We start from the raw sequence: 24,824 nt of genomic DNA on the forward strand, positions 1-24,824 counted from the left end.
AGCTGCCATATCAAAGAATTATTTTTAATTTTTTTTGGACTTCCTTTTGGCATTTGGCAAAGGTACAGTACAAAATGACACAGCGCTGACCTCAACAGGAGAATGAGTATCAGGCTACTGACGACGGTTCACTTCACCGTCTGCCTCCATTTCTCTTCAAAGCAATTTTCATTTCACCTTCGCGTTTTATTTAATTTCTCTTCACAGGCTAATAGAAATTGGTAAGCCTACTGGCCCTAGGCCAAGGTTTTATACACAGACTACGGTTGACATTTAGCAAATGTCAAAAAAGAATGCTCACCAGAAATGCTACGGAACGCAAATGGAAACAGGCATGAATGAAGGAAGCATTTAAAAACATTTATCAAGTTCTCTTTAATGGCTCCCGGTCTGCACATGTTATTAAATCACGCTGTGGAGCTAGGGCATAGCGGAGCGTTTTTTGTTTTTTGTTTTTTATGAATGGCATCTACATAGTGAATTTCAGAGAAGAAGACACCAAACCCTTAGCCCCCCCCCCCCATTTTCACAGTGATTACAATCAGCGGCTGCTCTCTCTGCTTCACACTGTAAATTTTAATCCTGCACGATGGGTAATCTTCATGGCCAACCTGATTGACTTTACGCCTAGGACACACAACCTTTGGGAGTGCCTGGAGGGTGTTTCCAGAGAGGCTTAACTGAGGGGGTAAGAGCTACCCTAAAAGTAGATGGGCTGAAGTCCCAGACTGAATAAATAGGGAAAAGTTAAGCCTGCCCGATGAGGACCAGCGGCATCTCTCACTGCTTCCTGAATGCAGGCTGAGATAGCGATGCTACCAGCTACCTCATGCTCCTGTCGCCATGGCTCCCTCTGTCTTCTTTACTTCAACTGTTCAAGTCAGGTCTTTTGTCATAGCAATGAGCACTATAAAGTAATAGAGCCTCCAATCTGTAATTAGGCAAGGATGCTCACCCACCACGATGGAGCCGACTCAGCTGTTCATTGAAAAAGAGTAGGAATACCCTAAGCAAGAAAAATGTGTAAGCAATAAACTATGACTAGCAAGCATAGCCCAGGCTTAGAAGACAGTTCAAGGGATGTGAAAGCCACCATCTCTGCAGACTGGAAGAGCAACTGGCAGCTAAACAGCGATGCTGGATTTACAAAATGTAAAACACTCATTCATATGTTGCACTTACAATAGGAATGCACTGGTCTGTGATCTACACCTACAACCCTCTTTTGCCAGGAGACCTGCTGGTTAAAGCCCTGGATTTTTCTGTTGCAAAAATCTCACTCAGGACACACACACACACACACACACACACACACACACACAGACACACACAAACACACACACACACTTTTCGTTTTGTAGCATGAAGCTGAGAATATAATCTTTCCACCTTAGCTGACGACTGTCTTATCAGCTTCTCTACATTCAAAGGCAATATTGTCAAGCAACTCACATTCTTTGCAGACTCTCATACCCAGTTTTCTTAGCAATAACTTTCACCAGATTGCCTCAGTGATCTGGGAAGTATTTAATTAGTGGCAATTACTTGGAGATATATAACCGCAATAAATACATTACAGGATAAACACGACTTGGAAGACACCAGGTCAATGCATAGAAGCACAAGAGCATGTGAATACCACATCACATCCAGGCTACGGCGGAGGGGGCTGGGGGCAGCTGGTGGCTGTTCTGAGGGAGACAGGGGGGATTCTGCTTAGTGAATCTAAAGTCAGATAAAAAAGATGTCCTATAGAGGGGTGTAAGAGTGAGTGTGTGTGTGTGGTGTGCATGTGTGGTGTGTGTACATATATGTGCACAAGTTTATATGTTTGTGGGTGTATGATGCATGAATACACATGTGTACTACAGCAAACACCAGAGGCCAGAGGATAACTCTGGAGTGTTGGGTGCTCACCTTCCACTTGTTTGAGATGGGATTTCATTTTGCTTTTGTTGCTCACTGCTGGGTATGTATGCCAGGCTAGCTGGCAGCAAGCTGCCTGGGATTTCCCTGCCTCTGCCTCCCATCTCACTTAAAGAGTGTGAAGATTTTACACACACACACACACACACACACACACACACACACACACACACACACTACTGCTCCCAGCTTTATGTGGGTGCTGGGAATCTGAACTCAAATCTCGTGCATACATAGCAAAATGCTTTACTCACTGAGTCCTTGAATATTCTCCCTCAAACCCCATATCCATAAGCTCTCAGTCTGCAACCTTCTGAGTGCCAATATGATGTTGAAAATCCATCACCTGATCTCATGTGACAAATATTTCGGCTTATGTGTGTCAGGTTTGTGGAAAATCTTATACATGAAACATGAAACAATTGTTATGAAATACAAATGAAATCTTTGCTTAGACTTGGGGCTCATCTCCACAGTAGCTCACTATCTATAAGCACATGTTCAAACTTTAGAACCCCAAGTTCTGAATCATGCTGAACCCACGGCACTTTGGATAGGGACTCTCAAATGGGTGCTGTGTTCAAGTCTACTTAAAAAGTTGTTTCTTGCTACGTGGGGTTGGCGAATGGGGGTGTATAGCAAGCAAATGTAATGTGACTCAGGCTTCTGCTGCTGTGAGTTCCTTGACAGGATGCATGGCAACCTGGAACTGTGAGCGACGTGAACCCTTTCTCCCTTAAGTTGCTTTTTGTTAGACTATTTTACCAGAGTAGCAGGAAAAGAAGCTAAGACTGATGGGTGTGGCCTACGGCCCCTGGATAGTCCTGCCTACACTTAGTAGGTCCAGATGATGGAAGATGGCCTCCTTGACAAGCATAGGAGAGTTTATTTCAGATGAGGGAAAGAACACACAGTGGATTTCTTTCCACACCCAAATCTGCCAGAGCATAAATCTTCTCCTGATGAGTCTCCGGCTCTTCAGTCCCATCCCCCCCCTGCCCCCATCACAGTTTGCTTTCTTGACTTTTGTGTGTGCTTTTGGACTTGTACAATATATATAATAGCCTAGAGCAGTAGTTCTCACCCTTCCTAATGCTGCGATCCTTTAATACAGTTTGCTTATGCTGTGGTGAACCCCCCCATCCATAAAACATATTTTCACGGTGACTTCATACTGTTATTTTGCTATTGTCATGAATTATAATGTAAAGATCTGATATGCAGGATATCTAATATGCAGCCCTGTGAAAGGGTTGGTTGACCCTCTCCTCCCCCAAGGGGTGGTGACCCTTAGGTTGGAATCACTGGCCTGGAACAACCACACAATGAAGCTAGTTCATCCTTCCTAGTGCTTATCACAAACTATATGTCTATGGCTGGGAGATTATAAGTCTTCAGCTTTCTAACTACCAACAGTGTTCAACTGTATAATCTAGAAGCATCAGAACGGCACTGTTTTCTTCTCCTAGATGTGTATATGTCCTTCTCTGTGTACAGCTGATAGACTGAAAAGATTCACTACTGTCTTCCACCGTTGCTTTGTCTTTTCTGGAAGCAGTGGGAGACTCTATTGAAAAAAAGATCACCAATGTAGCATGTGCTGTGGAGGTCTGTTTTTCTTCCCGTGCACCACAAACAAGAGGGTGGTCCCTTGTGATGTAACCGAGGAGTGAGCTGAGCGCCGTGTGCTTCTCAGATAGCTCCTGGCTGCAGTTTCTGCACATGTTATTCATTATTGCTCCCATTTGTTACATAGCAACTTGCAGTGCCCCGTGAACATTAGATCAGAGAGCACTGGGATGTTTTGTCATTCAAGCTAAGAAATATATAGGTGGTCTGCTTTTTTTTTTTTTAAATTTATTTTTATGTGTTTGAGTGTTTTGCCTGCATGTGTATCTGGTGCCAGCAAGAGTCAGAATATTGGATCCTCTGGAGTTGATGCTACAGACTGTTGGGAGCTATCACATGGGTGCTGGGAATCAAACTTGGGCCCTCTGGAAGAACATCCAGTGCTCTTAACCACTGAGCCATCTTTCCAGCCCCAGGTGGTCTATCTTATACAAGCTTTGTTTTGCACTCATTGAATGGAAATGATTGTCTCTCTGAATACAACATGGGTAATGATTATATGTACATGTATCTACACAGGCAAAAAGAATTATGTGGCAACTTTACATGGATAGCCAAAAGACTTCTAATGTTAAAGGCATGAATATCACTCTACTGATATATTTTAAAATGTATAGGTGAGATTTGGGGGGGGGGTTATCATCCTAAAGCACAATTTAGTATAATGTATAATTGTATTCCTTTTGGCCACCCATAAGAAATAAAAAACAGGAGGAACATGGAAGGATACAGTTGCTATAGTTTCAGGTCTGTTGCTGTAAACACCCTGACCAAGAGTACCTTTGGGGAGGAAATGTTTTATTTCTGCTCCTTTCACTGAGGAAAAGTCAGGGCAGCAACTCAAGTTAGAGCTTGAAGCAGAAACGATGAAGGTATGCCACTTGCTGACTCGCTGTTTGACTCATTCACCACTCCCACTTTGCTTTCCTAAATGCAGGACATCTGCCTAGGAATGGTGACACCCACAGTGGGCTGGGTTCTCCTGCATCATTAATAATCCAGGAAATCCCCATCAGACAGTGCCCAGAGGACAGCCAGATCTGGGTGTCAATCCTTTAATTGAAACTCCCTTCGTAGGTGATTCTGGGCTATATCAAGATGATTTAAAGCTAACTAGGGCAACTCATTTAATCACCATGATGTGCTTTCTACACGCAGTAATCAAGCTTTGTTACTTATTAAGCGTGAGGTTCATCCCTGGCTGCTCTTTAGAAGTCAGCCAGGATGTGCTGCGCGTTCCTTTCTTCCTAACTTCCTAAAGTCTCTCCTGGGACTGTCAGTCTACTCTCCACTGGGCCACATTTGGTTGACAAATAACGCACTTGCAAAAAGAGAGAAAAACCTAACTTAATCTTACTGCTTTCCTTTTTTTAATTAAAATTTGTTAGGTTCATTTATAATGCTTGAAGCCGAGAAGATATTAATATGTAGCAAAATGTATGTTACACATACCAAAATTACATGCATATTGGAACGGCGCTGGAAGCTCATGGCGGATTTATTACTGGAACGAAAACAGCAGCTGATGTAGAAAATCCTAAGGATATTTAGCAGATGGAGCATAATGAAACGTTCAACCACCTCTGGGTAAGAAAACTGTGCTATTCAAGTGACCGATGAGTGAGGACCTTCCTAGCCTCCAAAACCAACATCTGCTACATTCTGTGCAGTCAAAGGCACCAAAGAGACTTTACAATGTAGGGGCCAAGGCTAAAGAAATAACACACAGATAGCTCTTCTCAGGGGGAAAAGAAAAAAAAAAAAAGGGAAAAGTGACTTCAAGAAAGACTTCCTTTCTGAAGCACGTTCTGGATCCACAGTTGCTCTTGCAGAGTGTACACATTCATACAGATAAACCCCCATGCATTTTTCATTTAAGTGACTCAGACGGGATTTTCAATGGGGACTGTGCATATTGGCAGTGCATATCTGAGGGCTGAAATGTGCACGCCATTACACAGTAATACAGCAAACTGTAATGGGCAGACATATCTTACAGAAACTGCTCCTAGTTGGAAGTTTCATTATAATGTTTAGAGCAAGAACATACTTTTGCATAGTTTATGGTCAGCATTGTAGCTCAGTGGTAGAGTGTTTGGTTATCTTGCATGCATAACTCCCTTGTTCAGTCTCAAGTACAGAGAAAGTATTCCCTTGATTGCTTTCTAAAACACATCCGCCCTTTTGCAGAATATCAGAGCTGGTACCCACTCCTCTCTTGTACCTCAATCTACAATTTGTCTACCCTCCCTTACTTATCCAAGTCCTTTTAATGCATATGTTTTTCAAATCCATTCTTCCCGTAGGATGCTTTTTCCTTTCTCTCTACTCCACGCCTTGTAGCTACCAGAATGTCTTGGCTACTTTTTGAACTGTTTTACACACTTGGAGCTCAGTACTGAGCTCAGAACTCAGCCTTTCTTTAACTGTCTTTAAGGAACCCATTTATTCAAATGAAGACAATCGCTACTATCTGTCTTGAGTTCACACTGAATTCTGCCTCCTGTTTTTACACGCTAGGAACCACCAGTTGAAAGATCATAGACACATCCAATCAGAACTGAGAAAACTGTATGTAGTCTAGTAGGTGATTGATATTCGCCTGAAGGCTACAATAGATTTCTGGAAAGCTGCAGAGTCCAGCATTTAAAATTGATGAAAAGTAAAGCCCTCTTTGTTGTTGTTGTTTTGTTTGTTTTTTTGCTTTGTTTCTTCGAGACAGGGTTTCTCTGTGTAGCCCTGGCTGTCCTGGAACTCACTCTGTACATCAGGCTGTTCTCGAACTCAGAAATCCACCTGCCTCTGCCTCCCAAGTGCTAGGATTCAAAGCCCTCTTAAGAATCTGAATGTACTTGTCTGAGATACATATCTGCACTGCAGGACAGGAAAATATAAACCAGAAAGGATAAATTGGGGAAAAGAAGACATGATTTAAGAAGATGGTGGTGGAAACCAAGGTAGCAACTCTCAGTAACTGAAGGTGGTAGGAAGGGTTCCTTGGACACTGGCCATGGTGGAGTGAGATGTGTAGACTTTGCAAGAAAGTGATGAACCTTGAGATGCCACCTCACACCAGCCAGAATGGCTAAGATCAAAACCTCAGGTGACAGCACATGTTGGTAAGGATGTGGAGAAAGAGGAACACTCCTCCATTGCTGGTAGGATTGCAAACTGGTACAACCACTCTGGAAATCAATCTGTGGATTCCTCAGAAAATTGGAAATTGATCTACCTGAAGACCCAGCTATACCACTCTTGGGCATATACCTAAAAGACGCCCCACCATACCCCAAGAATACATGCTTCATCATGTTCATAGCAGCCAGAAGCTGGAAACAACGCAGATATCCCTCAACCGAAGAATGGATGCGGAAGATGTGGTTAATTTACACAGTGCAATACTACTCAGTTATTAAGAACGAGGACATCCTGAGTTTTACAGGCAAATGGATGGAACTAGAAAATATCATCCTGAGTGAGGTAACTCAGACCCAAAAGGACATGCATGGTATATGGTATATACTCACTAATAAGTGGGTATTAGTAAAAAAAAAAAAAAAAAAAAAAAAAAAAAAGGTACAGAATACACAAGATACCGTCCACAGAACCACAGAACTCAAAAAGGTCAACAGGCTGAAGGGTACAAGTGAGGATGCCTTAGTCCCACGTGGGAGAGAGAAGAAAGCGACCACAATTTGGGAGGGAGGGACCTGGGAAGGAAAGGGGATTGTGGAGGGAAGGGGAACATGATCGGGTATTGGATGGGTGAAAAAAAAAAAAAAAGAATGTGATGGGCATTCACGTAGACTTTCGAGACCGTCTAGCATCAGAAGCTGTGACTGTAGTGTGTAATGTGCGTCTGTGGTGCTCAGGTAGGTTTTCTAGAGTCATACCTGAAACGGTACCACATTGAGTTACAGCAAGTCACAATTGATAGCTCTTAGGTGTCTTGTATGCTCTTAGGCATGCCACTTGAATGGGGTCTTTTCTGGTGGAGCTCATCAGAAGTTGCTACCACATACAATGAGTCCCATAGTTCCTTTAGCATCTCTCAGTAGAAGTGGAATAGGAAACAAGAGGAGCAAGACCTGAGCTGAGGATTGCGCTCAAGCCAAATGTGGGCATTTTATAAAGCTATAAAACCCACTCGGTATGTCTTTCAGTCAGGCGTTTATGAAAGAAACAGTCTCTCCACATTTCCAATATTTATTCAGATTTTCTTGGAAGTAAATATAGGGTCGACATTCATTAACAGTTTGTAAGTCTTCTGAAGCCAAACATCTGCTTGGCGCCCAGTGGTGTGCACAACTTCTTTTTCTTTGAAGGGATGTCTGTTGAGTATTTACTGGCTTCTTTTGGGCCTTGTCGCTACCTCTTAAGTAGAATGTTTATTCAGAGGAGTCCTTGAGCTAAAGACAATCCCCCAAAGACTCAGGAAGTAGATCTGCCCTGACCGACACACTCATACTCCAACAGAAAATATACAGTGTCCCTTTAGGCCTCTTCTTGGAAGGCACTGTCAGGCAGAGGAAGGCAAAAGGTTTTGCCTAGGAATGTCGCTCTAAGTGACAACACTTGCTGAAATCAAGGGTTTTTTTCTTTTTCTTTTTTTCTTGTTTTAAATCTACTATGGAGAAAATGGCCTAAAAGGGGGTTAAGCTTTGATTAGCGATGTTGCAACTGGAGAAAAATGCTTGCTTCAGTTTAACCTCTGCTTTTCAGGGGACATGAGTACATAAATTATGGAGCAGGATGGTGATTACTCGACAGTCTAAGAGCTGGGGGCTTGAAGCCAATTTTCAACCAACTGTCACAGAACGTAAGTTTCAAAATATGTTTAAACTCAACTGACAACTACAGGGAAAAAAAATAAAGAAAACCCCCAAAACGTAAGCTTCTTCGAAAAGCTGGGTCATATGAACTGACGAGGACTTCAGAAACCACACACTATTTCACACAGAGCTACTTCCCTGTGGCCTGCTCTTCTGGAGGGATGATGGGTCAGAGGAAGAAAAGCTGCAGGTCTGTCCCCAGACCAGGATCTAAGCAGCAGAGAGGTGATGCTTAGCACAGAGCAGCCGACAGAAGCAGAGTTCATAATGAAATCTGCCAAGGGTGACAGGCAGAATTGACCAGGTGCTCCCAGGCCGGGACGAGCACCCTAGGAGGTGCTCCCTTCCCTTTCATACCTCAGTAGCGGTTCCCCACCTGCTTCAGGCATCAGCACCTGGGAGGGGTCTGCACTGCTACCTTCGAGCCTCACCATTTTATAGGGAGAATGGTTCAATTCAGTGTCTCAGGTGCCAGAGAGGCAGTTAGAACAAAAGTTTCCTGAACCCCAGTCAAAGCAGCACTATGATTATATACAAACAGGAAGGCCTAGCGCAAAAGCACTGGCAAACAAGCCAGAAATTATTGATCTAGGACCTCAGGATAGCTCTTGATTTTAACTGTTTGCATAAATTTCCACAAGTCCGAGAGCAAAGCTTGTTTCCCTTAGGGAATTGCAGGTTGTCCGTGAAAACCCTGACAATGGTCTACACCACTGTGCACTGAGTATGTGTGTTTCCTCTGGGGGATGCGAACCAGAACTTTCTTTTGTTCTTTAAAGGCATCTAAGAGGGTGTGCAGGGACATGTCTCTAACTCTAGTGCTTGGGAGCAGGAGGAGGAAAGAGAACTAGAAATTCAAGGCTAGCCTTGGGTACACTGTGGGTTCCCAGCTAGTCTGAAATACATGAGACTCTGTCTCTTAGATTAGCCAATTAAGCCGCCAACCAAACAACCAATGTATCTGTGGCCATCCCAAGTAAGAAGCAAGACTTGGGCAAGAGAATAGAAGTGAATAAGCACCAGAAGAGAATATTATGTTGATATGTGGAAAGCAAGACACTCTCAGACACGAGTGCATGCTGCTGCTGCTGCTTATCAGATGACCTGAGGGATGGAGGTCAACCGTCAAACAGTAAACATGAAAGCTGCCCAGCTTCTGTGAACACAGTGCTTGGTAGGCTGATAAGAAACAAGACTATGGGGCTGGAGAGATGGCTCAGAGGTTAAGAGCACTGACTGCTCTTCCAGAGGTCCTGAGTTCAATTCCCAGCAACCAGAGGGTAGCTCACCACCATCCGTAATGGGATCTGATGCCCTCTTCAGGTGTGTCAGAAGACAGTTACTTTTAAATAAAATTAATCTTAAAAAAAAAAGAAACAAGACTATGTTCTACTGTTTTGACTTTAGATCCATATATATACACACACATATATGTATATATGTGTGTGTGTATATATATATACATATATACATATATATATATATATATATATATATATAATTTTTTTTGACATATAACATGTAGCCTATACTCTGTAAACCAAAACCAGGACTCAAATGCCCTGAATAATTTTGGGTTGGAGAGATTAGCTCTGTCTCTGAGTGGTCCCCTCAGAAGACAGAGAGGAGATGTAATGACTCCTGATAGAGAACAGCAGCTTCATTCATTTCAGCAAGAGGCTCTGGGGAGCAAGACTGCATTTTTGTAACCGTGGCGATTAGGCAAACACTGCAACCTCTTTCTGCCCTGGGTGCCAGGGTCAGGGAAGGGAGCTGATGGAATCCTGAGGATGGAGCGGATGAGACTCATTATCGATTCTGTTATCTGCTGCTTCCGTGGACTGTAGAGGAGAGTCCGATTCTGAATTCTCTTCATGGGTGTGGACTGACACACGGTGGACTGGAAAGATGTCTTCATTTGAAGGAAAACCTTGAAGACTTAGCACAATCGTGAGGGAACTTGGGAAAGACTGCTGTGCAGTATTTTGAAATAATATTCAATATTTATCTGAGCATCACTTTTCTAATGGAATAAAATAGAGCGTTTCCTGAGGCTGGGAGATCATTATCGTGTGAGACATGAGCAATTACCCTGGGGTCCATCCTCCAAGGACCATCCACAGGCTCACTCCCCATCCCCAACCTGGGATAGGGACACCATCTTTGCATTCAGAGGTCAGTACAGGAACGAGAAAAACATGCTTTTGTGCCAGCGGTTCAACTGCGAAGAGGCACTAGGCCAGGAAGGTGCACACACACTAATCCAGCTGTGGCACTGATGTAATTATGGGTTTAGAGCGGCCTCAGAGCCAGGCCAGAAGCTTTCCTTTAGGGAAAAGAGTATGAAGGTAATTAGAATTAAAAAGAGCTGAAGGAAGATGTTTTTTATTAAAACAACAACAAAACCTTGAATAGAACTATCTGGCCAGGGACCTCCAAGGCCCTCAAACTTCCACACAGCAGAGGCAGCCGAGGAGGGAGGAAGCAGCCACACACAGCTTTCTAAGCTCCGTGTCAGCACTGAGCCCCACGTTCACGGCAGGGCGAATCGCTCCCAGGGTCCCTGGCCTGAAGAGCTCTGAGATCCATGTGACTAGTGGTCCTGCAGGACACGGATCTCCAGAGAGAACTTCACAAGCACAGAACATACTTCCTCTGCCTTGACTCCGCGTTCTAGTTTGCCTCTAGTGGTTAAGCCTGTGGTTAAGCCTGTGGTTGAGTTTTAGGAAGAACTGAGGGAGGCACTGGGATAAGCTCTGCTTCAATGGCCTCCTGCATCTTTCAAACCAACTGTGAATCTGCTTAGAGGAGAGTGGACAGAGACAGCAAGGAGAGCAGGTAGTGAGCCACACTTGCCTTGGTAAGTGCAAGACCTATGCCGAGCACACAGTAGGCACGTCACAGATGCTAGCTAGAGCCAACTGGCTACTTTATCCAAACGTCACTGTGTTTTGGTCTGCAGTCTGTTTCTGAGTAGGAGCCAAGAGCCCTAACACTCACGGGCTTTTGAGCAATCTCCTGTTGATCCTCATGAACCCATTAGTGAAAGAGACGAGATGGCTAAATGGAGCACAAAATTACTCTGATGGAAGAATGGGAGGGCTGAGCATTAGTGAGCCCCTGCCAAGACATTAGCAAGAAACCAAGAAATGTGACTGTAGCCTCAGATTTTAAAAAGCGTGGAGATGCCAAAGCAAAACCAAGAGTATAAAATAATTTCTATCACTGTGATAAAAAAAGAACATGACTGTTATGAACACTAAGCATTTGCATAATGCATCACTCAAAATCAAAGGTCGTATTATTAATAGAGACCACAGAGAAGACTAAATTCTATAACTATATCTATAATGAGATACCAGAAAATAAAGAGCAAATCTTAATTCTTCGAGAATAAGAAAATTTTGTAGGTCAAAATGATGCTTCTACGTGATCCTTACAGGGGGTGTGGTTTAAACACACTCCAAGAAGTAAATTTCAATTGAAATTCAAGAAATAGATTTTAAGTGGGTAAGCGGAGACAGAAAATGAATGGTTAAAAGGGAATAAGTTTATTTTGTTAGGAAATAGAGCTTTTCAAAAATAGAAGGATGTTGAGGAGAACGGCAGGACCGCGGACTGAGAAGCCATCAAGAAGCCACACTCGTGCTTGTCTCCTGAAGAGGGAGAGTGACCAGCTGGTATGATTCAGTACAGAGATGACAGGGGGGAATCCTGAGCTGAGGACACCTCAAGAGAGGAGCCCGGCTATTGCTATCAAGCACTTTAAACTTCAGGAGGACAGAATTTTAACAATGTAGACAAGGATTGGGAAGATCCCCTGATAAGACAGCCAGCCAGGCTAGAGCTCTGGTAACTCAAAAACAGATTTTAATCTAGGATGTGAGCAATATAATAAATTACTAGGCAAGACTCTTAGAGTAAATAAACAGCCATCGGAAAAATATTCATCTGTTTGGAAAACGACTTGGTCTGTACCTCCCACCACGCTATCCCTACAGAATAAATTCTAGCAACAGGATCAGCGATCTAAATAAATAGAGACAACAGGGTTCTTTCCATAAATAAACCAACATGGAAATGCAGATAAATAATCTTTTTTTCCCCTCTCCTTTGGTAGTTAAGATCAGAGAGAAGGCTTAGAGATCATTCTATCACTGATAGAAATATTTTCTTTTTTTTCTTTTTAGTATTGGTGTTTGAACCCAGAGTGCTGCGTATGTTCACCAAACTACATTTGCAGCCCTCTTGAAAGGGCATCTATTTAATTTTTTTGGTATAGAGTCTCCCTAAATTGCCCAAGCAGAGCCTAAGCTTGGTATCTTTTGGCTTTAGCCTCTGAAGTAGCTGGGATTAATGACAGGTGCCATGTACCTGGTTGCCGCTGATTGATTTTAAATACAGATAAGCAGCAAAGAGCTGACCCTTTCAAATCATGAGTAGTATTCAGTAATGATAGTTAGGACTCAGCTTGTGAACTCTGGGACTTGAGTGAATGAAATGACCCAACATTTGTAGTTCACGGATTAAAAAAAAAAAAAGCTTTGTGGAATGTTTAAAAATTAAGGCCTTAAGCTAAGGCTGGAGAGAGAGCTCAGTAGTCAGGAGACCTAAGCTGTCTGTTCCTGGTACCGAGGTGCCTGTAATTCCAGCATCAGGGGGATCCAGTATCTGTAGCCTCCTTGGGTACCTGCACACATGTGCACACACCCAACCTCACACACATCCATAATAACATTAAGATCAGGTCACTTCTGTTGAAATCTGACAAAGTTGGGGAGAACTTACCTGCAGCAAATGACAGCTTTGCAGGACAGAGCTAAGTCCAGGAAATACTGCCGGACGCCGAAGGTTAAGGCATATTTGAGGGTCTTCCCATCAATTATAAGAGCAAAGTCATTTTCCTTCCGAAGAGCATCTCCCAGGGTGGTGCAGTGGCGGCTGAGAGTTTCCCTTGTGCCCTGGAATACAAACCAACGGTCATCAGCACCCATTCCGTTTGCCCCGCCACAGTGTCTTTAGGATGTTCAGTAACGAAAATTAGTTATTTTTAGTGCTTTTTATCTTTCAAATTGTTCCCACAAGCCTTTATTCATTCAGTTCTCACAATAGGACCCAGAGACGGGGACTGAGAAGGCTATCAGTTCTGTGGATGTTTATATAGCTGCCCATAGCAGGGCAGGGAGCAGACCACCAGCGGCCTAATCCTCCTTGACTCTGCCGTTCGTGACTTTAACCCCATGGCCACAGTACTGCAAAAGCATTTTCAGTAAATTCTCTTCTTCAGAAAAAAGAACAACACTGGTCTAAATTTATGAACTCGTCAACACTGGGTTGCCCTGAACCAAGGGTAAAGGCTGGAGACGATAATTTAAGTAATTTATGACTGTTCTTTGAGAGTACTCAATGCTATTGAGATAAAATTCCCAGGGACCTAGAGGAGGAAATGCAGAGTTTGTAATCTCCTGTAACTTTGCAAACTCGGTTTCATGGTTCCATGATGCTGTATCTTAGTGGGATGGAGACATGAAGTTTGGCAGTCATGATGGATCCAATACAAGGAGCCTTTCCATCAACCAATAGTTAAGACTGTTCAACATGCCCCAAACGAAAACCTTATAATGGACGTTTACATTTTATTCCAGGGGCAAGTATTTGTTTGGTTCGAGAGGACTTAAGAAACAGAAGCATGAAAACCTTTAGAATTCTGCCAATAAAGTTTATAGTTATGGCAGTCCAAAGCATGCTGCTCCAGACGGTTTTAAGAGCAACAATTCATTGAGGTCAGGTGGATGAGTTAACCAATGAAGGTGCGAAAAAACAAAAACAAAAACAAAAACAAAAAGCACCCAGCATGTGCTGCACGCTGGGTAGTTTTAAGGGCTCTGTGTAGATGAGACATTTTTAGCGCTTACTCTAACCATGAGTTTAGATAGTACTGTTGTCCCAGAGTTAAGACAGAGTGGTTAAGTTCCTTGCTCAAGAATACAAAGGTGCCGTGGAGGAAAGTTGGCTCAGACTAAAGTTTCTGTTCTGATTTGTTGTTCTCTGCAAAGTTCATCAGACAAAAACAAAACCCCAGAAAACAACAAAAACAACCACCCCCCAAACAAGCAAACACTGTAAGTATCATGCAGTGAGTGCCACATGGAACAAGTATGAGGTCACATCACTTCTTCTGTTGTTTCCCAGAAGCCTTCACCGCCTTTGACCTCATCTGTTTATAAAACTGAGTTGAAACACAAGTCCTGCCTATGCTTGCTCTACCATCCAGATATCAACCCGCTAAAGTCTAACACCCTTAAGATGGCACTGAGCCTTCCCATTGCTGGAGCCTGAGAAACTTCACCTCCCGGCTCACCCCACAAGCTTGGCTCTTGCACATCTCTCTCCCTAGAGTGTCTTTCCTGTCGAAGCAAACGGACCTACGAGGCTCTCCAGCTGCCCAGTGCACCTGAGCCTATGCCTACAAAGCCTTCAGCTCCTTCCAGGGAGTGTCCAGGGCTGAACCTCTGACCACATGTTACAGAGCCTAGTATGTGACACACTCAGAAATACACCTTACTGAATGACGAGACTGATAAATTGGATAGCATTCTTTTTCCCTTTATTATTACACACACACACACACACAGACACACACAGACACACACAGACACACACACACACACACACACACACACACACGGCTGGAGACAGAGAGAATCCTTGTTCTCTTCAATAGAATTTCAAATGAAGATAAAGAGCCTCTGAATGTGTGTGTATATGTACATATGTATATGTGTGTGTATTTATTTATATCTCTGTAAGTCCTTGCTTAAGTGTCACCTGATCTGAAAGGCCGAAAGAAAAGTTACCAAGAACCCACAAAAGGCTTCAGATGTCTTTGGGCATCAGCTGTAAGACAAGAAGAACTCACCCCCAGCACTGTGGGATGCCCCCTCCCCCGGCTGTGGAGCAGCCCCCTGTGCCCTACTTTCCTTTTCTAAGGTCCTCTCTGACACCCTCAAATCCGCTGAGAACCCTCTTATGTGTGGCATCGGTACCTCTGTGATCCCTTGGTGACTATCCAAGATCTTCAGCAAATCAAGAGGTGTCAGGAGAGGTAAGAGGCAACATGTCGGGAGGGGTGAAAACCTCCCTACAGCCGAGTTCGCAGCAGCCCACCTGGGTGTGAGGTGACACTGACGCGGGTTTGTTAACTCCTGTTGTTATTTTAGTTCACTGGTGTTAAGGATAAGGCGTATAAGGAGCTCTCTTGCTGGCTGTGTGCTGCTGGGTATAAGTTGTATTTTATCCTTATTTACTGCTGGGAGTATTTTAAAATTCTCCTATTTATGAAACATCACTGCGTTGTTGTTGTTGCTGTTTTTTTTTTTTTTTTCCCAAACCTGGGAGCCGTACCCTATGACTATATTGCATTGCAGCTTTATCTCCTGTGGCTATGGATAAATTTATGGCCGTGTTAGCTGCCACTCTGTGTTCTTTTAGGCTTCTGGAAGGGGAAATGTTTAAACATTTAAACCTAGCGACTTGTGAAAGTGAGACTAGACAAAGGAGCAGATGCATTAGGAAAGAAATCAAAGGCTGTACAGGGCAACAATAACAGGCCACGCTGCAATCTGCCTGTTGTCGTTTGTAAGAGGGATTAAAGGGTTGTCAGAGATGTTAGGCAGTTTGTGAGGACAGACAGACTGGAGGACAGAAGAATGGCCATAGTTCCAATTGCCAGCCCATGAGGGGACAGTAGGATTGACAAGGGTGGTGATATTTCCTATGGTGATTCTTTTCTCTATTCAAGTCCCCACTCACTGGACTTCATACCCATGTACTCAAGGGATGTGTTCACAGCTAGTGCTTACAGAAATCCTCCTTGATCTCCTACCCTGTTTTCTCCTCTTTGCAATGTCACAACCTTGTTATCGCAAACACCATTTCTTAGTGCTAGTTAGCTTTTGCCAACTGGACACAAACTACACAAACTAGAGTCATCGGGGGAGGTGGGAAGGTCCCTCAATTGAGGCCTCCTTCAGGTTGGCCTTTGAACCACTCCTGAGTGGTCCTGGGACCGAGCAAGGCATAGAGAGTAAGCCAGTAAGTGGTTGTGATGTCTGCATTACCGCCTGTTTCCAGGCTCCTGTCCCAGCTGCTGCCCTGATTTCCCTTGATGATAGACTCTAATCTGTAAGATGTAATAAACACTTTCCACCCCAAGCTGGTTTGGGTCAGTGTTTTTATAACAGCAGTAGATGGCAAAACAGCACAGCCAGTGACACAGAAAGCCCATCTCCTTTCCTGAGGCTACTCCATGCCTTTTCTTCTCTCCTCCTGCCTAAAACTTGACTTATGAACATCTGTGAGTTTCATTCTTGCCCTTACCATCCCCCACCCCAAGCTATTTAAGCCTATATACAAAGTCAAGATTTTCTAAATCTAAAAACAATGAATAAACTGAAAAGCGTTCTCATTACCCCACCTCCCCTGAGTCCTTCAGGTAACAAGGGTTCTTCCATTTTTTTTTTTTTTGATCCCCTGCCTGCTTTGCTTATGCAACATAGCATGCTATGGCCTGGCTTAGTTTATATCTCAGGCTTCCACTTGTGACTGAAGTCGATGATGACGAGGCCACAGAGATGATTGGTAATGACACCAGAACTCCTTGCTCATGTGACCCCAGTGGATGCTTTAACTCTCCTTGAACCTCAGATCCATTCAATTCGAATGAGGAAAGTGTTACATGTGCCCCTTATTAGAAATGAGATAGAGAACAAATAATTACAATACAATATCTACTGCACTGAGTAACAGCAACTGCTCAGTGGGCGCAGTAACTAACTGCCTAGTGATCAAGGCAAACTATGCAGCTGTGCGCTAAAGAGAAAGAAATGGTTCTTATTTGGTTTTTAATAAACCTGGACGTGAGAAGAGGGAAGGAGAAGGGGAGGGAGGCATGATGAGGAAGGGGACAATTATGCTGAATTCTTCCCAATAGCAATGGAATCAGAGGCCTTCATGTACACAGAACACACTCTGATAGAGTAAAACAATACAATAGCAATCTGGAGGAACCCAGAGACCGGCAGTTTTATAAAAATCTTTTTCCATATTTATACAGGACCTGCAGAAAGGAAACCCTTGATAAAAATCACAGAATGTGCCCCAGACAATGAAATCTGACACAATTTTAGAGGGAAATCAATCGGAAGCTCTGATTTGGAAAGTAAGTATCACAGTACACAAGTTGTCATTTTTTTGTTTTGGCGGAACTGCTTGGAACTGGCTGAAGAACCCGGGGGCCAGATGTGCAGAGAACACGTCAGGCCACCTAAGAAGTGGGTCTGTGATGGCCCCCAAATGAAGTGCCCCAGAGAGCAGCTGAGTAACAATGCCCCTGTTCAGCTTCTGGCCTTTCTGTGCTTTCCCAGAAACCTCTCATTTTACAGGCGCGAGAGTTTTACTTAGGAACGAATCCAAGGAACAGCCTTCCTGAGACTGCAGAGATATCCCTAAAGGAAAGGGAAAGAGCATCAGGGAACCCGGATGAGTGGAGGCCAGCACACAAAGCCTGAGGCTACCAGACACATCTTACCCTGGAGCTATGGTTTCTTACTTGTGACCTTAAACAGCACAGACATGCATCTACCCTCTAGAGGGCATCATCAGTAAGCCTAGTCTCCCTCAATGTTGAAAGGAAATAAGCCCTTTATGTATCCAAATCATAGGCTGGTGTTTGGGCCCAAACCGAAGTGAGCACCTGGCTTTATGCTTATTCTTGGGGACCCACTCATGTGAGAAGATGATAAAACTATATTATAAATTTTATCCCTCGAAAGGAAAAAAAAACTAATAATACATAAAAATTCTGAATAACACTGACTTCTAGAAAATATTTGAGGAGGCAGTTTTAGTCTGGGATATATGTTTGCATTTCTCCCAAATTCCTGCATTGAAACACTAACTTTCTATGTGACGGTGTCCTCGGAGGCAGGGGTCACTAGGATATGGAATCAAGACTTGTGTAGGATTTGTGCATGGCTTGCTTTATAGCAGTGAATCTGGGGAGCCCTCCTCCCTCCTGTCACACGAGGATACAGTAAAAGGACACCATGAACCAGGAATCAGGCCCCAGGGATCCCTGGCTGCTGGCAGCTTGCTGCTGGACTTTTTGTCTCCAGAATACAGAGAAATGGATCTTTGTTGCCGAAGCCATCCCATCTGCGGTGTTATTCTTGTGGCAGCCAGACTGTACTAAGGCAGTCTTGTTGTTCTTGGATTTCTTCTCTTTCTCTTATGAATTAAGGGACTGGTGTATCAGCGGGAAGATGGCAGCTTTCATTTTTGGTGAGGGTGGACTTAAGATTAGAAAGACAGTTCAGCCTACCCCAGTGTCAACAACACAGGGTATTCATGGTCACTCTCTTGTCTTCAGAAAGAGGAAAAATCTAACAACAGGCTGAACAAAGATGGAGATTACCCAAATGTGATGACGGGCTCGAGGCTGGGCTGGTAGAAACCAGCTCTTCAGAGCATGTCCACAGATGAGCACAGATTACTCATGGGTACAAAGAAAACAGTCAATTGCTTAGGGCACACACATGTAGCCATGTCAAAGGGAGACATGAGAGGTCAGAGGCCCCCTTTGGGACTCACATGGCACTCCAGGGTACTGATAACGCGAAGCTGAGTGAAGATGCCATACTCTGGAAGCTAAGCATACCCCACAGTTCAGAAATTCAAGGTTTTCCTTAGCCTCAGATGGAGACAGAGGACAAGGTAAGGCTGCCGAAGCCTTTATCTTCTGTGAAAAGTGGAAAGTAGGCATTTTACATTGAGAAATTTCATAATGAAAAAATACCAAATCGCTTCAACTATTAACACAATAGCCTAGGACCTCTAAAGTGTGTGTGTGTGTGTGTGTGTGGTGAGAATTTTGGTTTCTTTAAAAACCCAGTTATATTATGTAATTATGTTTTTGTTTGAATCCCAGGTGTGGGATATGGGGCTGCTTCAGATTGCTCACAGCCGCTATGATTTGTCTCTGGCTCTAGGAGGGACGAGATTTTTGCCAGCTGCAGATAGTTTATGTTTGGAATTCTGGGGACTCTTGAGAGGGTATAAATGGAGAGCCCCGAGAGAGAGGGAGAGAGGGAGAAAGGAAGCAGGGAGAGTGGGAGGAGAGGGGGCCTGTGGTGGCAGCTACTGGTGGTCCCTGCTGCTGCTGCTGTTGTTGCTGCTGGTTTCTGCTGTTGATTTTGCTGGGTTGCTGGTTGGAGAGATCCTGATGACAAAGACTGGACTTGCCCCTAGGAACTCAATGCCCCTTATCACCAGGAAGTAGTCTAAGGAGATCTATGCCCCCTTTCTCCTCTAACCTTCTTTCTAGTGTTGGGGAGGGGGGTGTTGGAAGGGATTAGGGTAAAATAAGGGTGGAGAAAAGTGGTAGGTAAAAGTAGCCAAAAAGCATGTTTATGAGTATGTGTGTCGGGGGAAGGGGAGGGAGTAGGGGGAAGGGGAGAGATTCAGATATTGAGATTCTTGCTGGTCTGGAACTCAGTATGTAGCCCAAGTTGATCTCAAAGTCATGAAACTTGCTGCCTCAGCTTCTCCAATGCTGGGACTACAGGGGTTTACTGCCATGCCTGGGTGTGAATTCCTTTTGGATGAGATGAGGCAGCCACATAAGCTAGGGATTCCCTGCCCATGATAGAGATGTGTGCCCGTGCAACTATTGCCCCATTGATTCGCCTCACTTTGACAAGCTGGCCATGAGTTGGCACTAGAAAGACCTGAGCTGGAGATGGTGCTGCCACTTACTGACTCTTTCTTTGCTCGGGGAGGTTTTCCTGGACTCCACTGAGTCAAGTGGTTTCTTATGCATGAGATTGGGTTAGTTCTAACCCTTCAGAGCAGGGGTTCGAAACCTGTGGGTGGTAGCCCCTTTACAAGGCCCAACATCAGATATCAGACATCTATATTATCTATATACAGATATTTACATTATGATTCATAACGGTGACAAAGTTACAGTTGTGAAGCAGCGATGAGAATCATCTCACGGTTGGGGGTCACCAACATGAGGCACTGTTTTAAAGGGTTGCATGCAGCACTAGGAAGGTTGAGAACCGCTGCTCTGCGATCGGATTGCTGCATGTGCTGACTCCCTTACTCATGATTACATCATCCTGCCTGGTGCTCAGCAGAGCCCTGGCACCTGAGTTCTTTACCCTCCTCCTCTGACGTCAGGTCCACAGAGGCTCCTACGCTATAAGGCAGCATGAGCAAACTGTTGAGCTCTGCACAACATTAGACAATCCAGGAGGCTCTGTCCTAGGATCACTTTAAGGTTTCTTATTAAGAAGTCTTCCAGTGACACTGTTCCGATCTACCTGTGGCCACTAACACTCTCTCCCAGATGGGCTCTCCCAGCCCATCTTCTATTGCATAAACATTATCTGGGAACCTGACTGCCCTCCAGCTCTAGCTAGCGACGAGAACACCTCCTCTTCTCAAATGGCATACTGCTCCTGGTGCATGGTGGGAGGAGAAATATTGATATAATTAATGTCTGTTTTTCCTTAGCAGTTTCTGCCGGAGGCAGAACAATCTGATACAGCTCATTTCAAAAATTTCAAAGTAAAATGGAGTTTCTCTGTCACGATTTGCATGTTCTCAGATGAATGACTGCATTAATATATGTGTTTGTTTATGATAAATGGCAGACTTGTTTTTCTAGAATATTCTTTAGCTATAGCACCATTAAGGCACTGAATAGCCGGGCGTGGTGGCGCACGCCTTTAATCCCAGCACTTGGGAGGCAGAGGCAGGCGGATTTCTGAGTTCAAGGCCAGCCTGGTCTACAAAGTGAGTTCCAGGACAGCCAGGGCTATACTGAGAAACCCTGTCTCAAAAAAAAAAAAAAAGGCACTGAATAATTTTTAAGCATGGAGATAAATTTCACCTATTTCACCTGTAAAGTGGAGTTTATTTTACTTTGGTTTTATTTTAATTTACCATAATCTAAGGACACTATTAAAAATATATGTGTGTGTGTATATATATATATATATATATATATATATACATATATATATATTCTTGATATCTAAACATACTTGACTAGCTGTTTTGGTGGCTTGTGGGCCTCCTACCTCCCCATCATTTAAGACATGAGTTTTATAACCACATGTTTCACTCCCCTTCTCTACTTTTATGGTCTCCAAATGTTCACACCCTAAAATTGCAAATTAACAGAACATTCCAGGAACATTTTTAATAACACATTCTGGCTATATCAAGTATGGACAATGTTAGCACGTTCTTAAAGAGTGAGTTACGACTCCTGTAATAACAACTTGGATAAACCACTGGGTATTACTTATTTTTCTACAATATGTTACTGATTCAGCGGAGCATTGGACATTCCAAATACGCCTACGCAACACATATATCAACTGCTCTTCCAGCTACTGCAGGCCATGGTAAAAGGATATACACCCGAGAGTAGAGAGAAACTTCATTTATGTACAACTGGTCCATTTAGTATGCATCTCAGTCAGGAGAACTTACGCTCTTTGACATAGTTTTTGATCGAAAACCTTTGGTATTTCCAAATTCCTATTCTAAATTAGGATATAATATTTAAAAACATGTGTGTATAGAGCCAAACCAATATAAAGCAATTTTTCCAAAAGGGGTAAGGGTAGGCAGAAGGTGAAGTCATTAAAAACATATGGTCAGCAAGGTCCTCCAAACTAGCTTTGTGGAAGGCAGCCAAACGAATGCATTTCATCAATACATATTGCTAAAGATAACGGGGGTGGGGTGGGGTTAGGGGGAAGGAGAGACAAAAAATATCCCATGCTTTGCTGATATACAAGCACGGGTTTTCCTGAATGAGGGTAGATGTAAAACAGTGTAGTTGAGAAAACAGTCCAATCTCCCAGAGGGGTCATGCCATCTGAGAAAGGTCAAGGGTCACAGAATGGAAGCAGGTAAGAGAAGGAAGTTAGAGTGCTGCATAAATTGCTTTTGGCCTCTCAGCGGAAGTTAGAGCTTCGGGACCGTGATAGGTTCCATAAGGAAAATCATTCCATGTGAGCATCTAGTCTCACTTGGGGTAGAGAGGAGAGGAAGGGAGAGGAGTGTGGTATGGGTAGCCAGCCTGTATTTTGGTGTTGGGGTCGGGGTATGCAGCAAAGAAAGATCAATCCAGGGAAAGGAAGGAAGGGGAGGGAGATATAATTATATAATTTAAATAGTTCTGTGGATAAAGGCTTTTACCAAAGCCGTTGAGGTAATTATTTTAAACCACCACTGAGAGCCTCCTAAACACTTATTTTGAGGTTGGTATTAACTATTCTCCAGTGGTGGCTGTGATTCAGACGGGAAAGGAAGAAGCATTCGTGGAGGGACTGGCTCGGCAGCCATCCAGTCTCTCCTACTGCCTTCAGTCCAGCCAGGATGAGGTTGCTCAGAATATACCGCTGGTCTTAGGAAAATAAGCAGTAAGCAAATTACCAAACCAACGGTCTGGAGAAGGTAAGTACACAGGTCTAGAAGAAACTGTTTCCCAGACCCAGAGAAAACGAATGCTGGACCCATTTGCTTAATAATTTCAATTAATGCAAAGAGGAATATGGAAGAGTCATTATCCACAGGTCTTTCTTAGGGCAGAGCCGAAATGTACACTGTTCCTATTATTCTCTGTGTGTATTCAATGACTTCTATGCATGGTTCTCGTAGGGGCAAACCTGAATTCCATGAATTCCCTCCAGAAGGGCATTCTCTTTTAGCTGCCCTGGGGGTTGGGGGGAACTATATGCAAGAATAAATGAAACAAGATGGAAGACATGGCATTGACTCTCAGGACATAGAATCCTGTGAAGGAGTCACTCTGTCACTAGAGAAGGTACAGTTATTCAAAGATGGATCCCAATTCGGATAAAAGCACACTCTGGATTTGGAGTAGTGGAAGTGGAAATATCAGGGTACTGATCACAACCCGGAATGTGGATCACAGAAATGCTGTGATCTCTGGCATGTGAAGGGACACAAGTGAACCAACAGCCCCGTCCCTACCTACAGGAGCAGGGTGCGATGCCTCCGGGTACACCTGGTACCTCCCTCAGTTTCTCATAGACAGTTGTATGTAAGGTTGCTCTGACCTGCCAAAGGTATGAGCAGGGGAGATGGAGAAAAGGCAAAAAGGCCAGGAGTGTGCCCTCAGAAATGTCAGCAGTTTGTGGGGAGCTGTGCAAGGGGGCAGCCTGGTTAGAAAGCACTTATCTGTAATTCTAGGGCTCGGGGAAGAGTGCAGATGTTTAGTCGGAGTGAGGTAAAGAATATTCACATTTGAGGGCAGGGGAATTTCTTGAAACAGAGACACCGTGAATCTGTGAACAATTTCACTCAGAGTTCTGTGCACCAGTCAGTCTTGGCTGCGCCGTGTTTACAAAAGGGGACATATTTAACTCCACAAGACCAAACAATGTACGTTTTGATGGGACTTTTTCAACCACATACTCTGGTTGCCAGCAGACACACTCTCAAATTAGGGGCGTGGAAATTAAGCGATTTGCTCAAGCATCATTTTTACCTTTTAGTAATGCTTACATTTCTTACCAGGGGTAAGCAGTGTGCCTTCCAGGATCTGAACAATCTCCCTCCCACAGGGCATTACGGGAGAGTATCCCTGCCTCAGAGAGAGAACAGTGACACCTTTAACTATGTGAGAACTTGGAGACCTCACTCAGAAAGAACTTTGCTAACAGTATAAGAAAAGTCAGAATCGAAGCTCTGACACTAGTGCAAGAGAACTCAGCGTGGTTTCAAACCTGCCTAAACTAGTTTTCAAAGCAATACAAAATCTATTGTATTAGACTCAGGGGACATATCAAAACAAAACCTGAAGTAGCTCACATTTTCTTCCCCCCACCTCCTTTCTCTTCTGGAGTCAAGTCAGTGACTTGCTTATTCTGGATTTCTTTCAGAAGCCATTTACCCATGGCTGATTCCCAAAACAGTGAGGTTTGTCTGCATAAAACATGTAAGTTGAGATCAGAAGGGTGTAGATGACAACTTCAGCATTTATATCCTGAATGTCCTATACATTATAGTAGAAATTTACACAGTGTTAGAAGGTCAAATGTAGGTAGAAAAAAAAAACAAAACCAAAAAACATTCCATGAAGGGTTTTCTTTTACTATGGAGTTGGAATTATTCTTTTTAATGCTTGTTAACTTAATCTCCAATGAGGCCAACAATTAATTTTTGATAAAATATATCAGAGAAGAAACACCAGAATCTATAATCAAAGTTATGGTTGGTTTGGGGCCATTTTCTTCAGTTAAATAGAGACGGGGAAGCAATGGCTGTGTAAAGCTGTCTCTCATGGAAACCGCCAATGACAGAGCTCTGCTTTCCTATGAACAAAGCTGG

At 43.6% G+C, this 24,824-nt stretch overlaps 1 protein-coding gene across 4 annotated transcripts in view; it reads right to left on the minus strand.

The window, feature by feature from the left end:
• Positions 1 to 24,824, minus strand: part of Atp8a1 (ATPase phospholipid transporting 8A1) — a 229,112-nt gene that overhangs the window by 51,487 nt on the left and 152,801 nt on the right. For all 4 annotated transcript variants that reach the window (XM_029478096.2, XM_021162268.3, XM_021162270.3 and 1 more), the window contains one exon: positions 13,176 to 13,348. In XM_029478096.2, coding sequence (XP_029333956.1) covers positions 13,176 to 13,348 — 173 coding nt within the window. The remainder of the gene's footprint in view (positions 1 to 13,175; positions 13,349 to 24,824) is intronic.

This window comes from Mus caroli, unplaced genomic scaffold (genome assembly GCF_978045245.1).
Source record: "Mus caroli unplaced genomic scaffold, Mus_caroli_1 scaffold_4, whole genome shotgun sequence".
Taxonomy (NCBI): Eukaryota; Metazoa; Chordata; class Mammalia; order Rodentia; family Muridae; genus Mus; species Mus caroli.